The sequence below is a fragment of the Calypte anna genome, chromosome 7 (genome assembly GCF_003957555.1).
Source record: "Calypte anna isolate BGI_N300 chromosome 7, bCalAnn1_v1.p, whole genome shotgun sequence".
Taxonomy (NCBI): Eukaryota; Metazoa; Chordata; class Aves; order Apodiformes; family Trochilidae; genus Calypte; species Calypte anna.
In genome coordinates this window covers 38651665-38665842 of record NC_044253.1, presented here as the reverse complement: position 1 = coordinate 38665842, position 14178 = coordinate 38651665, and the positions used below count along the sequence as shown (strand labels likewise).

Here is a 14178-nt window from a genome sequence, read left to right as displayed (position 1 = left end):
CAACAAACTCCATGCTACCTGAAACAAAACCTCTCCCAAGGAACTAATATACTGATGAAGAATTACTGCAGAGCACTGAAAAGGCAATTTGTTAGCCCCATGATGTGTCTGTGTGCCTCTGAACCTTTCCTACATGCTCAAGACAACTTCTGCTGCCACTGTCATGGCACTTAGAGGGATCTCTCCCACTCCTCCCTGAGCTTGATGCACAAAAAATATTAAGGCCAGAAACACAGGTAAGCTGTGTTAAGAGCTGAGTGAGTGCAAGAAATTAAATCCTGACTTTGCAGAGCAGGAGGATATACAATACTGCCAGCATGGACATGCATGGAAGCTTTCCTCTTTCATTATAACCCAAACACCATAACATTTCTCATTCTGGTTTAGTAATAAATGCTGGCTTGTTTAGACAAAGCTATCCTATTTCACTTTGAGGCATCTGATGGTTGTGCTGCTCACAGAAAGGATTTAAACTCATTTAGACCTGCTGGAGAAGCCAGAGAGAGAAATAAAGATGCTGTAGGCAAGCACATCCATTGCACTGTAAAAACGTGACCTTGTGACAAAAGGCTGGGGGAGAAGTGCCCAGGAGTAGTGCTGTGCTTCCAGGAAAGGTACAGCACACTCAGTAGCAGGGAGGCACTTTGGCTGCCCTGTTGTATATACATTTGTTGTTACCTCTAGGTGGCCCAATTTATCCAGAGTATCTGGTAGGCAAGACTTAGGTTCTCTGCCAGGCACACAACAGCTCTTCTGGATTGTTGCCTTGGAGGGAAAGATGACTGTGTTCTCTCTTCCTACTTGATGTTTTTAGAGGCAATTTTAAAATATTTTAAGCAGAAAAGTGGAAAACCAAAGCTGAAACGTATCCATACAACTAGTGGTAAGTTTTCATTCATCTCAACATTCACTGAACCAGTGAGCAGTCACTCCTACATGTAAGGAAAACTTCATCACCAAAGAAGGCTCCTTCCTGAAGAAATACAAAGCTGATCTGTAAGCACACTCTTAAACAAAACAGTTGTAGCAGCAAAGCTGCTGACATGAAGTCACAAAAGCTAAAGCACAGCAAAGTAAAACTTTCTGGAACAGCCAGCAGAACCTTTTGCTTCATTTCATTAAAAGCAGGAATATAATTGGAGTAGATTTCTACTAACACATTAATACTTCTACTAATGCAGAGATGGACAAAACACTTTCCAACCATGGCATGTTGCTTGCTTACTGAGCTTTAAAAGAAGCTGGATAAAAAGGTTTTGGATAATTCTGATATAGGTGGGATTCAGAACAATGCAGATGTTTCAAAAAAAAAAAGGTCAAGACCTCAAGGAAACCCCAGAAATACAAACAGTAATCCAACAGGTAAAGCTCCTCTTTTTTGCCACTCTTTGAATCAAATCTTAATTAAATTACATAAATTAATTAAATTAATTAATTAAAATGACACCATTTGGCTAATATACTTTCCTTTTCAGTGATATTACCTCTTCTTGCTTCTGTCACATGAAGACATTTTCACAACACTTCGAATGAGTTTGTTCTTCAACCCCAAAATTTAATTTCCCAAACTTCATGCTACAAATCACACTGAAATCATTACACATAAAACTGCTAAAGAACCACTTTCATTTTACTCATGTGTGATGCCCTACAGTGCTGTACATTTTATAAAACTACAAAACGTGGAAGACTTGCTGTTTCTGTTTTCTTTTTTTTAAACCATTTTAGATTGTCTTAAAATCTGTTATTTTACCTCATCTTTTCCCATAACATAAGTTCCTCAGATACCTACTATTTTAACTCATCAACCCCTGTCCAGGCTAAAATGTTTCCCTTACTTGAAGATGGATTTCAATAATTCAGTGACAATTAAGTTTTAGAAGAATATGGAATTTAACTATTCAAATTGTAATCTAAAAAGAAATTTGGCTTAGACTGAAACAGACTAAAATTCCAACTATACTATGTTCTCTGGCCCAGCAATGGAATAGCTGCTTAGGAGAAAAAAAAGAAATTCCTACTGTGATTTGATTGTTTCATAAATACAACTCTGAGGTAGCCTGGGTTGGGATATGGACTAAACTTTGAGGAAAGGAGTAAACCAAACATTTGAGTACTAAAGATCCTGAAAAAGAATCCTCACTTTGTAGCAATAAAAAAAGAACTGCTTGTTGTAAAAAAGCTCTGGAGGAGCTACACTGTGCCTCATCCATCACCATGCTGCTTTTCACTGACAGTGCACCAGGAGTGACAAGACACAGGCAGCCCCTGGGAAACAGAACTCTGTAGGATTCAGACACTGCATTTTCCCCTCTCTTACCTCAATAACCATTCAGCCAAACTCTCCCTACCTAACTGCTGCAGGGCATACTGGCACAAGGAACTCAAATCAGCAGTGCACCTATGCACACAGGGCAAGATCACAGTATCAATCATGATCCTGAAAAGCAAAAAGTACTTTTCTGCTCTATTTTTCCTGGTAAGTTTCAGTTTTTCTAATTCACTACAGGCGACTCATTGGTAAGTACCAGATTTAGGAGCAAGACAGCCTGAAAACTTACTTCTTTTTTTCCTCTTCACTCAAATTCTTCCACTGCTCTTCTACATTCTGCAGGATGTCCTCCATGCTGGTCTTTGGATGATCAGCTATCAATTTTGGACGACATTCTTGAGTGAAAAATCCAATTGCAGACTTTGGTTTCTTTATTATTCTACTACTGATTAAGTCATAAGCTGTCACTTGTCCAAATTTATCACTTATCACATTTCTTTTCTTTATGCTTTGATTTGAGGTTTGTGGCTCCTTTTGTTCAACATCATTTTGGTTATCAATTGTTCCTCCAGCCTCAGGAATCAGAATCTTCACAGGTTCCAGGTTGTCTCCTAGATGGCTTTTTAATCCACTTCCCATACTCCAACTATCAGCAGAGATTTCAGGGAAGTCTTTAGGGACTAAGGCTTCTTCATTTTTTTCTAGTTCATCAATATTATGAGAACTCAGAAGATGTTCATCAGCTTTTTTAGACTTGGGGCCCAGGGGAACACTGTTACTTTCAATATCTGTCATATTCTGTCCATTCTGTTCCTCCTCACACAATAAATTTAAAGAGCTGTCTGGTAAAGCATCACTCTCAGAAACCTCTTTTTTGTCCCGGCAACTATGTGCATTATCACCAGAAAACATCTGATGATTTAAGCAGATTTCTGTGTTTTTTCCTGCTTGACAGTTTTGCACATCACTGCTGAATGAAAGGAATGAAGTATGAGCATGTAGATCATCGTTTCCAGATGGTCCCACTTCATTAACAACCACATCTGTTTGTTCTGCTCTATAAACAAACATGTCTTCTGAGGTAACATCTGTTTTATTACTTTCACCAGGGACTGTAGCAGGTAGTGGCCCATACACTGATTTCAACACATTTTCAACAGCAAGTAAGACAGATTCCTGGGGAGGGAGGGGGGGGAAACCAGAACAGAGAAGTCACACACATAAGCACACCTGAAAATGTAACTGAGAGATATCCAGAATTTAGAGCAATAACCAACGTGATTTCATGGAGAATATTCTTTTATTTAGACAAATCTGGCCAGATGATTGCATTCCAGTTGCACACACATGCTCAAGAAGACTCTGAACTGGACACCCTTAGCTTCGAGTATTTTGCAAAAGGTATTGTGCTTCACTTGTTTGCTCTGATATCAAAATGGGTTACCTGCTTTCTTTCTAACAGGGTACTGGCTGCTTAAACTAGAATGAGGCACAGCTATTCCCACCTCAGAGGGAGTTAGAAGCTTATAGTCAAGACAGATGCATCAAAACCATCCCATTTCATGTAAGTGTGTTGGGGTAGGTGCTTTTATGGTGCGTGCTTCCCTAACAGCTTTGCACCAAATTATAGAAATGAAAATAAAAGAAAATAATTAAATTTAAAAGAAAAAAGAAAACCCAACCCTTTTCCTAATGCCAAAGGAAAAATTTTAACTAGATTAAGTGTGAGAATGCTGGTGAATTTTCATACAAGTGACACTCTACAGGCAGTACATTTACAAGGTTAACACAGACAAATACAGAAACTTTCAGTGAAGAGGAGGATTAATACACTCTGCTACCCACAACCACTCTAAATAACCACTCTGTCTGTGTAGTCCTCTTTATTTCTGTGGTGCCACTATTAAAACAAAGTGCTACTGAGTGAAGTGGGTTTATAGAAATTTATAACTCCATAGGCTCTGAAACATGGGTATCTATGGGCTGAATTTCAGGTCCTGGTAATACAAAGAGGATTCCCTGAAGCTTAAGTGATGTCAGCAATAACCTCCACATATAATGACAAAACATTGCTTTGTCCAGATATTAACTCCTTCTCTCACTTTTAAGTATGTGACATTTAAAAAGTGATTACTTAGTGTAATTAGGAATTTGCATAAGAATTCTGTAGGGACACACATAATGCCACTTAGCTTCATTCAGCATAATCTGAAAAAAAAAGCAACACACAAAACTATCTGACAGAGTGAAAATGATGTTTGAAATCAAGTGGGAAACTAATTTTGAATAATCCTCCACTTAACCTGTTCAATACCTCTCAAACAGAACAGTCTTGTGATAAAGGCAAGCTATCATTTAACTATCAGTGGCAATGTTTATTTTCAAACATTTCAGTAGTCCCAGAAACCCCTTTTTTTCTGTGTAAGTAAAAGGCTGACAGTTCAAAAGCAGATTAAAACCTGAGTTACCTTATAATGCAGTAAAACTTGAGTTTTATCAGGTGTTAAGTTCACATCCACAGCAGAGGCAGGTACAGTAATATTCAAAAAGAAAACAGGATATAAACGAGTGCAGTCCCTGTGCATCACCAGACTGTAATACTGTCGAATTAACTGCAGATTGATTTAATAAAGAGATGTCAGTAAAGGCAATAAAATTGACACAAAAGCAGAGAAATAAAATCTGACATTATAAAAGCATAACTGGTTCGTTGGGCTGGGGTTTTGTTTGAAATTCAGGGAATTTCAAGGTCTCTGTGGGTCTATATGTGTGCTGGAATAATCACCAAATGGGTGGTTAATGGTTGTTTCAACATCTTCACAGCTGGATTAAGAACACAACCACAACCACAACCCAACAAGCAAACTCTGAGTAGCTATTTCAACCTTCTGCATGAATGTACTGATCACACTTGGAGGAAAAGGTACAGTTTGCCCAAACTCTAACACCTGCTTCCTCAATCAACACAAATACTACTGTTTGTTTGCTTTTTAAAGAAAAATCTACAGAATGTAACCACACTGCTGTTTCTTTCAGCAAAACTAAAGCCTGTTTGACAAAGGAGCACCTGTAGCACAGACTGGCCCATTTCCCAAAACAGCATTAATTTTCTCTTCTAAGTAACCCAACTCTAAATGTTTAGCTTTTCTCAAACTCTGCTCACCCTTCCTATTGCCTCTACCTGTAATCCTCCCAAAAATGCATCCAAAACACGACAAGAATTATTTTGTTGTTTCAGAATTTTGGTCTTGTTAACTTGAAGGATTGAATAAAGATCCTTGCACTTCATATCAAGGATCCTTCAGACATACCTACCAGAGAAGGAATATATTAAGGAGGGAAAAAAAAAAATTAAAAGCATAAAAAATGAAGAGCTGCCACATATTAATTTTTTTCCATTGATTTTCAATTCCTAAATATTCTTCAAATAGCATTAAATTTGGGAAGTGGTATTCAACACCCCTGGAGGTATTTAAAAGCCATGTAGGTGTGATGCTGAGGCACATGGTTTAGTGGTGGGCTTGGAAATGCTGGGTTCTCAGTTAGACTTGATGGCCTTAAATGGTCTTTTCAAGCCAAAACGATTCTATGACTTCCAAGTTATTTTAACCTTAACCTTCCCACAAACTGTCCTCAGCTGGCACTGAAATGCAACAACATGAAGTCCACCAGCACTTCTTCCCTATACAGAGCACAAACATAAAAGTAAGTTTGTTTTCCAAACCCATCAGAACGTTTTCTTACAGGCATATTGTAATCCTCAGCTGGCCAAAAAAACAGGAGAAAAAAATAAATGTTAGTATAACACCATCACTTGCATTCCTACAAGAAAAGCCCCAGGTGAAGGGCAACAAATTTTTGCTTTGTATAATAGCAAAGTAAATGTAACTTCATCCTACCTTAAACTAGGCCTCTGTGCTCTGGGGTTAAAAAACTGTCTCTGCCATGGGGTTCAAGCTCAGCTTTGAACTCCCAGAAGAACCAGGCACACCAAACACTGCTTTGAGATGGAATAGCCTTATTTGTCACTTAATGTACCCCAGGTTGAGGGTTTACATTTAAAAAGCTTTGCCTGCCAACTGACTTCACTGTCTCTACTTTAAAACCCACACGTACGCTTTGGCATGAACATGATTTTCTTCCCCAGGGAGGGCAAGGACTAGGAGAACAAGCCTGCTCCAAGGTTCAGTAGTGTGAGAAACCCAAGAGTATCAAATTCTGCCTACACAATGCCTAGCTGTAGCCAGTGCTCCTGCACTATCACTTTCATTTTTATCCAATGCATACACAAACTTAAAGGGAAAGCATTGGTTCTTGCTCCATAAGCCCACAGCAACAAGTCAACAAAATCTCTGTTTCCAGAATAATTCCCTTAGAAGGAACCACATAAAGTTCCCCCATGAAAAATGATAGAGGTGTATTTCTGCAGGCTAACACAAAGAAAGAATCAACTGTTCTGGTCTCTTGCATAGGGCATATGAAATTACATTTTTTTTTAAGAGTCATAAACATAAGTTTGAGCTCTGTGGTTGTAAGTGACTGCAGCAATTGGAACAGAACTGAGGCACCAGGAGCATCTGACTTGTGGAAGAGTTTTCTCTTGTAAAAGCTAGAATCTTCACCTGTAATATTCCAGGTATTTCATGCTGTAAGAGGGCTGTGGACTGCATATGTGTCTCTGTCCTCAAAGAAGCCACCTTTCTATTTCTTGAATAAAAAAGCCAGAGAATGTTACCTTCAGTATTTCCTTCTGCTGAACTGGACGACTATTTATAAAAACAAAACTCCTTTCTGAACTTGAAAGGCTTGTCAAAGAACTGTCCGAGTCAGCTTTTGGGAGAAATCCAGAAAGATTTATCTGCAGTGATAAAACAAATACCGTACAAAAGTCTTTAAAAACAGAACACAAAGAAGGTTTTTACACAGGTGAGGTAATTTTCCAGAAGCCCAGGTCACTCTTAAAAGTTATGACACCAAAAATAAATGTACTTAAAAAAAAAAAAAAAAAAAAAAGGGGGGGTTAAGAAGGGTAGATTTGTATCTATATTCCTTGATCAATTTATCCAGAAATTTCCTATTTAGACTGCCAGTTGCACCATTTGCTGCCTGCCTTAGGCTTGGGGACTGTAGGGTTGCCAACTTAACCCCTGTACAAGCTCAAGGCATGCACAGGGCATTTATTCAGGGCACCTAAATTTACCTATGCCACCTGTACCCAAATCATCTGACTCTCAAGAGTGCTGAGCACCCACGATTCAAAGACTGCAACAGAACCTGTGAGCACACAGCACTGCCAAGGAGCCTCAGAATCTCACACAGTTCCAGTACCTAACATTCACTCCAAGCTTTTAAATTTTCCTGTTGAGATTATTTAACTTTGTTTATTTAGGTCAAAAGGAGGCAGATGACTTGTGCTGCCTGTCCCATCACCTCTCCCCCCACCAAGCAAATCTGAAACTGTTGGATTGATTTCAATTCAATCTGACGAAGAAGCAGAAATCCCAAAGGTATTATATTTCCACAATTTCTGTGGTAACTGACAGCTGTTTGGAGAGGACAGCCTCAAGATAATGACCTTACTGAGGAAAAGGCAATTGTAACTTCTCAAAAAGACCAGATGCATCAGCATGAAAGCACTGATGTGCCAACCAGCCCACATCATGCCTCACACATCACCCAGACTGACTGGTGAAGGAACACGGAGGCATCGTGAGGATGGAGATTTTGGAAAATCAGGAGAATGTTCTGGTAGCATGACAGAACACAGGAATCAGACCTTGTTAGCTTTGCTTTTGGCAGAACCCACTTGTATTTAATAGAATCCAAATTACCATGCATTTGAAACGGAGCTTAAAATCCCTGGGGTTTGGCCTGCCCTGCCCATGCACCTACGTCACCCCAGCTCCCTGCTCCCCTATTCCCTCTTGACCTTGTAAGAAGCATTCTGTGCTAAAGCTGGAGTGTTCTGGTCAGCAACGTCCCACAGAACCAAACACCACTGGTCAAGTTAAAGAGGTGTCAAATATCTGTTGGATGATTATCAGAAAACAACATGCAGCACTTCTAGATTTTATTCCGCAACTTTAGCACATCCTCCCTCAATGTTCCTTCCCCGTGCTCCAAGCTCCTTTGCTAATTCCCAAACATTTGTACAAGTCTTTCACTTCAAGCAGTATTTTCATATACATTAAAGCAAAATTGAAAGTCTCTAAGTAACTCATTTCAGAGGTTGCCTGATTTAGAAGTGGCTGACTGCTGTTACTATTTAAAGCCATGTAGAATATCAGTATGCTCATTAAAAGTTAGCAACAATTTCCAAACCCAGTCTTAATTATCAGAATTTTCATATATGAAAGGGTATTACCAGTCTTAAGTATTGGAATTCTCATATATGAAAGTGTATGAGAAAAATAGGGTCAAAATTATAGACTGGAATATATGACAAAATTTTTGCTTTTAAATTAGATCAACTGTTTTCAAAGTTAATAACACTACCTATACATGTATTAAAAGATAACTGTGCTGAGTGGACAGCAGAATGCTTTTCTTGAGTACTTGTCTTTTCCCCAGTGGCATGTGTACCTGCTAAACTTAACCCCTACAGAAAAAGACTGGGAAAATTCACTGTGTGAAAGTTTTCAGCTAAAACAAATCCATCCATTTAGAAGACCAGGAACATGAAAAGCAGAGATACTCTTATGAAGATGCAAAAAGTTGGGTCTATTTTTTTTTTTTTTTTTTTTATTTCTTCAGTTTTCCTTCTATATTACCAGTAATTCCTGATGTGGCATGCTTTGGAGTCAGCTTGACATCTGTTCTTGTTTCATTCAGTGCTCCTAATGGAGATGCTTTGAAGAAAGCCAGTATTTAAAATAAAACCCCTGAATCACTTGTTACAGAAGTTTTAACTCCCCAGTTAGTAATGTATAGCTCACAGAAAGTTGATACAGCAATATTTCTTCTGTCTTCAGAGTAGACTTTGCAGCAAAGAAGTATGAAGGTACAGAATGAGCAAGTAGGAAAGGAAAAGAATGAAAGGGCTGCCCTCTGGCCTGTGAACTGAATGAGGCATGCACCTAATGGGAAGGGAAAAAGCAGCATATGCCTTCTCATTAAATACCTATTGCAACACCTGCAATACACAGGGGAGAGAGAAAAAGCTCCACAGATAACCTTAATTCTGCCATTTCCTTGTGGCTGAATGTAGAATGCCCGTGGTTTCTGAATGTAGATTTGTGCCTGAGCAATATGCACGTGTCACTTACACACCTACAACTGATGCACGTGGTATTTTACACACTATTTAGAGACAGAGAGAGATGGAATGTTCCCCAACTTCTATTCAAGGAATAGGGATGCCTCATGATATAGCAGAGAGGTAATGTGAGAACCTGAGGGCCTCCTTCAAGCCAGGCTCTTCTAAATACCCCCATGTCTTCCCCTTGGAGTCCCCTGCACTTGCTCTGTGGGGCACATCCAGCCTGTATTCAGGTAATAACAACTCTGGATGTTCTGTTCAAACATAAGCAACTAAAACTTTGTTAACTACAAGGAAAACTTTGCTTTTCCCCCCCTGTTTCACTGCATTTGTATACTACAAGCATTCTGAAACTCAAGACTGAAGTCTGGACAATGCCACTGAACACAGCTTAGGACACTGACTGGAGTGTGGTAGGTTCTGTGAGTTCACAGATGGTGATCCATCTCATCTACGTGACTGATCAAGAGTTATTACAGTAAGATACAGGAAAAAGCAGCTTTGAAGGAGCAGCAGTAGCAAGGCTCCTTTTTATAACAATGTCTCCAATAAAAATGGAGGAAGTATTAAACAAAGGAGAATATAACAGGGAAGTCCCTCATTTTCAACAGGAGCAAAGAAAGCCAAGTGCACTAATTTTTTGAAAACTACCTAGTATTTCCTTGAAAGAAAATGCTTACATATTAATCAGAGCACAACCTGCCTGTGGGCCAGGAATCCCAACTTAGACAGCTCTGAGCAATCAGCAATTCTGCATTTGTCATCACAACTGTTTTTACTGCCATTTGATCAGTGCCACATGAGTCCTCACTGGATGATTCTTGGAGTGGATTTTCAATCACCAAACCAATTAATTTTGCAGGGAGGCCAGCAATAGCATCATCCCCATTAATCAGATGTCAGCGTGGAGATAACAGTCTTTCAAAGTCTCCTTCTTTTTTGAATATGGGTTTTGCTCTCTTGGTTGCCAGGCTTTATGTGGATTTGGAAGAAGGAAGTTTAAACTCACCTCAGGGTCTTCACAGCAGTGTTGAAAAGGTACCATACTGCCCATAATGGCTGTTCCCAGAACTGACATACAGGCCATTTTGTGATCTGACACCCTGGTCTTCTGCCAAATAACTGCCTGAAACAAATGGCACAGAGTCAAATTTTTGACATTATATTTGTTGAACTCAAGTCATGTCTATGAACATGTCTATGCAACTGCACACATACTGTATATGTAACATTCTGTACTTTGACCCTCTTACATTCACAACTTTCAGTGTTAACAGACACGATATGGTCCTTTTGGGCAGGTTCTCTCATACGGTATTGCTTATTTTGACTCCCAGTGACTGGAAAATTAATCAAAGCTTGTATGTATGGATGTTAGACAGGTAATCCAGACCTCTGCACCTGAAACAATTGCTGAAAACAAATCAATAAAAGTGCTGCTTCTCTTAAGATACCTAGCAGCAGGCTAGATGCCTTTATGGAGCACATAAAGTGAGGGTTTATAACACATTCCTGACATGGTGGGCAACATGTGAAGGCAGACACTGCAGTGCTCACAGTACTTATACCCAAGAGATAGGCCATTTATGTAGAAATCAGGCTATTAGATGTTCATTCATAGCTCTCATCTGGACACCCCAGGTTTGTGACAAACTTGCTAGTAAGAAAGGAAAGCAGTTTCTAAGTATTCATAAGAAAAGGAGGTTTTAGTCTGATGAAAACTTTGTAAAAGAAGGATAAAAGGATCTCTGCAGTTAGTTACATTTCTTGCAATGCTATTGCAAAGATTAATTCAGCTGGGCAGTATGAACTACAACTTGCATCAAGAGTTACCTTGCAAGTCTACTTGAGCAGTATCAGCTGCTCTGGGAGGTGAAATTTTGTCTCTCACTAATGCTGTCCTGCACTAAACAGCCACACATTTAACTCTGAATCTGCTGACTTATTGCTGTGGATCAACAAAAAAAAATATTTTGCTTAGTTAGCTTTCTGCTTCTAGGCAACGGGGACTGCTAGATTCAGATTCACTTTATATCTATTTCTGTCTCTGTTAGCTCACAGAGTGTATTTCAGTGTGTGATATTCCAACAGAAAAGAGAAAAAAAAATGCAGAAAATTGCACTTTAAATCTGACTCCAGAGTGCTGGTTAAAACTGATGTATTAAATAGGTGCTAGGTGTCCCATAAATTCAAAATGAGTTCACAGTATTCTAGTACAGGATGTTATGTGAAAGCATGGTGAGAGAGCAAAGAACACATTTGCACCCATCTCAAGAAATGCAATACATAGCCTTAAAATTCCACCTGTCCAGTGGGATATTTGCTGGCCTTGAGGGGTGAATTCCACAGGAGAACACGGTGCTCCTGTAAAATGATCTTCCCTTCCTACAGGACAGGTGGAATAGTAAAGCTTTGAGACTGTCAAACCTAAAACTATTCCCCAAATCTTTAATTCTCCCTTTCCATGTACACCCTGCACTACTTGTGAAGCATTTCCAGTCCTTGCCTTCATCTCACTCACCTCTCCTTGCCACCAGCCTGACCTCCCTTGTGCTGGAGGATGGAGGCTCAGTCACCCTACAGCCAGCACAAACCCCTCAATCAAAAAGGGCATTTTATGGTGGGAAATGAATTTCCAAAAGGGAGAAATCAGCAAGCAGAGCCACGGGCTGGGTGTCCAAAGCCCTGGCAGGGAGAGTCCCCAGCGTGGCAGTGGCCAAGGACAGGCTGGGGCTGCCCAAAGCAGGCTGTCCCTCAGCCTCCCTCCTCTCCACCTGCTGTAAATCTCCTCAACGACATTTTGGAGTGATGAAAGAATTTGTCCTCTTCTTTTGAGCTCCTCTTATAAAACATATCCTGTACTGCTTCTATTTTAAAACAGATGACTTAAAATGGAAACACAGAGTGCCAAGCAATTTTTTCTTTACTGGCTGTTTTAAATTAAATGCATGTGACCAAACTGAGAAAGACACTTGTTACATGACTAATATATAAACATCATGCTGGTTATTTTAGGTTTATACTAGTGTGATGCCTCAGGTACAGATATAAATCTTAGCTGCTGATTAATGCAAGGTTATTACACTGCTTGACCTGCTGAATGGCTGATACTGTGAAAAGATCACTTCAGTAAGGTGGTCCTAGGAAAGCTGTGGCAAAATGAGAACTCATTAAATGTGAACTTATTAACAGTATCCACTTCTAGCAAGTTCAGGGCCTGGTTTTTTATGTAGTCGTCTATTTGTCAGGTATTAATACTCAGAACTACAGACAAAATTTTAGGAACTAGTTACCTCCATAGGTTAAATTAAAGCCTATGTACTAAAAAGGCCAGACAACTCCTAAGTTTCTATACTATGTAAACACAAAATAGATTGTGTGTTCATTTTAACTCGACTGCACATTATGAAGCAACAAGATAGGGAGAGCTGGCAATTAGATTTATTTTTCTAGGCTCTCCAGATGTGTCAACAGGCACTGGAAAAAATCCAGAAAGAAACAATGCCTGTTCCACTTCATTTATCCAAAAAAGTGCTTGTTTCCATGAGGTCTCTGCAATAGCCTACTTTTTTAACCTTGCTTATACCCTTTAGTTTAGCTAAAAATACACCCACAACCACCCCTCCTCTATTTTTTTTTCTAGGTCATATAAAGCGGGTGTCCAGGATGAGCCAAGGAAGAATCTGATTCTAGTCAGTATGATGACACTGCAGAAACAGCCTACTCAAAGATATATTATTACATATGGCCCATCTTAGGCTTTGCTAGAGCTAGCCAAATATATCCCACCCCCCTCCTTGTTTCATTGAAGGGGATTACATGATCTGGATCTTACAAAATGTCATAACGTATATAAAATCTACTGCACATACACAGAAGTACGTGTGGGTCTGTCTTGTGTCTGTATTTCTCCAGCCCTAGGACACAGGCACACTTTCATGGGAGATGACAACACCCATGCAGAGGTGGGGAAGGCATCCCTCTTATTTCAGGATGCACACACATGGCACAGAAGAATTGCCTGAAAAGAGTGGAAAAAAAAGCGTGCAACCACTGCCCACTTGGGGTCCCAGAATCAGAGCTGTTCTTTATCTCTCTCCTCAAAGACACCAAGGAAAGGAAGAGGAAACACACAGACACTCCTCATCCTTAACCATCCTTCATAATTTAGAGCTTCTAGCAGCAGCCACAATGACTTGCAATCACAGACAAAAGACAAATCTTCATTAGAGCTGGGCACTGGCTGCTGTTGCTGACTGTACAGCCATGGGGCTTCAAGTTAAAGAGATTCATCCCATTTCCCTCATCACTACATGACAGCACTAACTTAAAGTGGGCTTTTACTACCCAGAAACCATCAATTTTCTCTATTTGTTCTGTGATAGAAGAGGTGTCATTCATCATGTAATACAGTTAAAGGGTGTACAAGCATAGCAGAGCAAGGACTGCACATGACCTGTATTTTAACATGGAAAAAGAGAACTGTCTTTCACTGTATTTCACAGTCTCTCCTATTTTGTTTGACGTGCTTCAAAAAGCCTGGCATCCCAGATCTCAAAGAAGAGTTACCTCTTTGGGCCAGTGTATGGTCCTGAGGTCTCCTGGCTCAAAACCTAGGAGTTTATTAGCTCAAAACTGAAAACATCCC

General features: G+C 39.7%; 1 protein-coding gene across 1 annotated transcript in view; it reads right to left on the bottom strand.

Annotated features, from left to right (window-relative positions):
• Positions 1–14178, bottom strand: part of PMS1 (PMS1 homolog 1, mismatch repair system component) — a 49418-nt gene that overhangs the window by 16616 nt on the left and 18624 nt on the right. Inside the window, exons 6-9 of the mRNA XM_030454360.1 lie at positions 10540–10656; positions 7008–7130; positions 4741–4884; positions 2562–3448 (exon numbers count right to left, since the gene is read on the bottom strand). Coding sequence (XP_030310220.1) covers positions 2562–3448; positions 4741–4884; positions 7008–7130; positions 10540–10656 — 1271 coding nt within the window. The remainder of the gene's footprint in view (positions 1–2561; positions 3449–4740; positions 4885–7007; positions 7131–10539; positions 10657–14178) is intronic.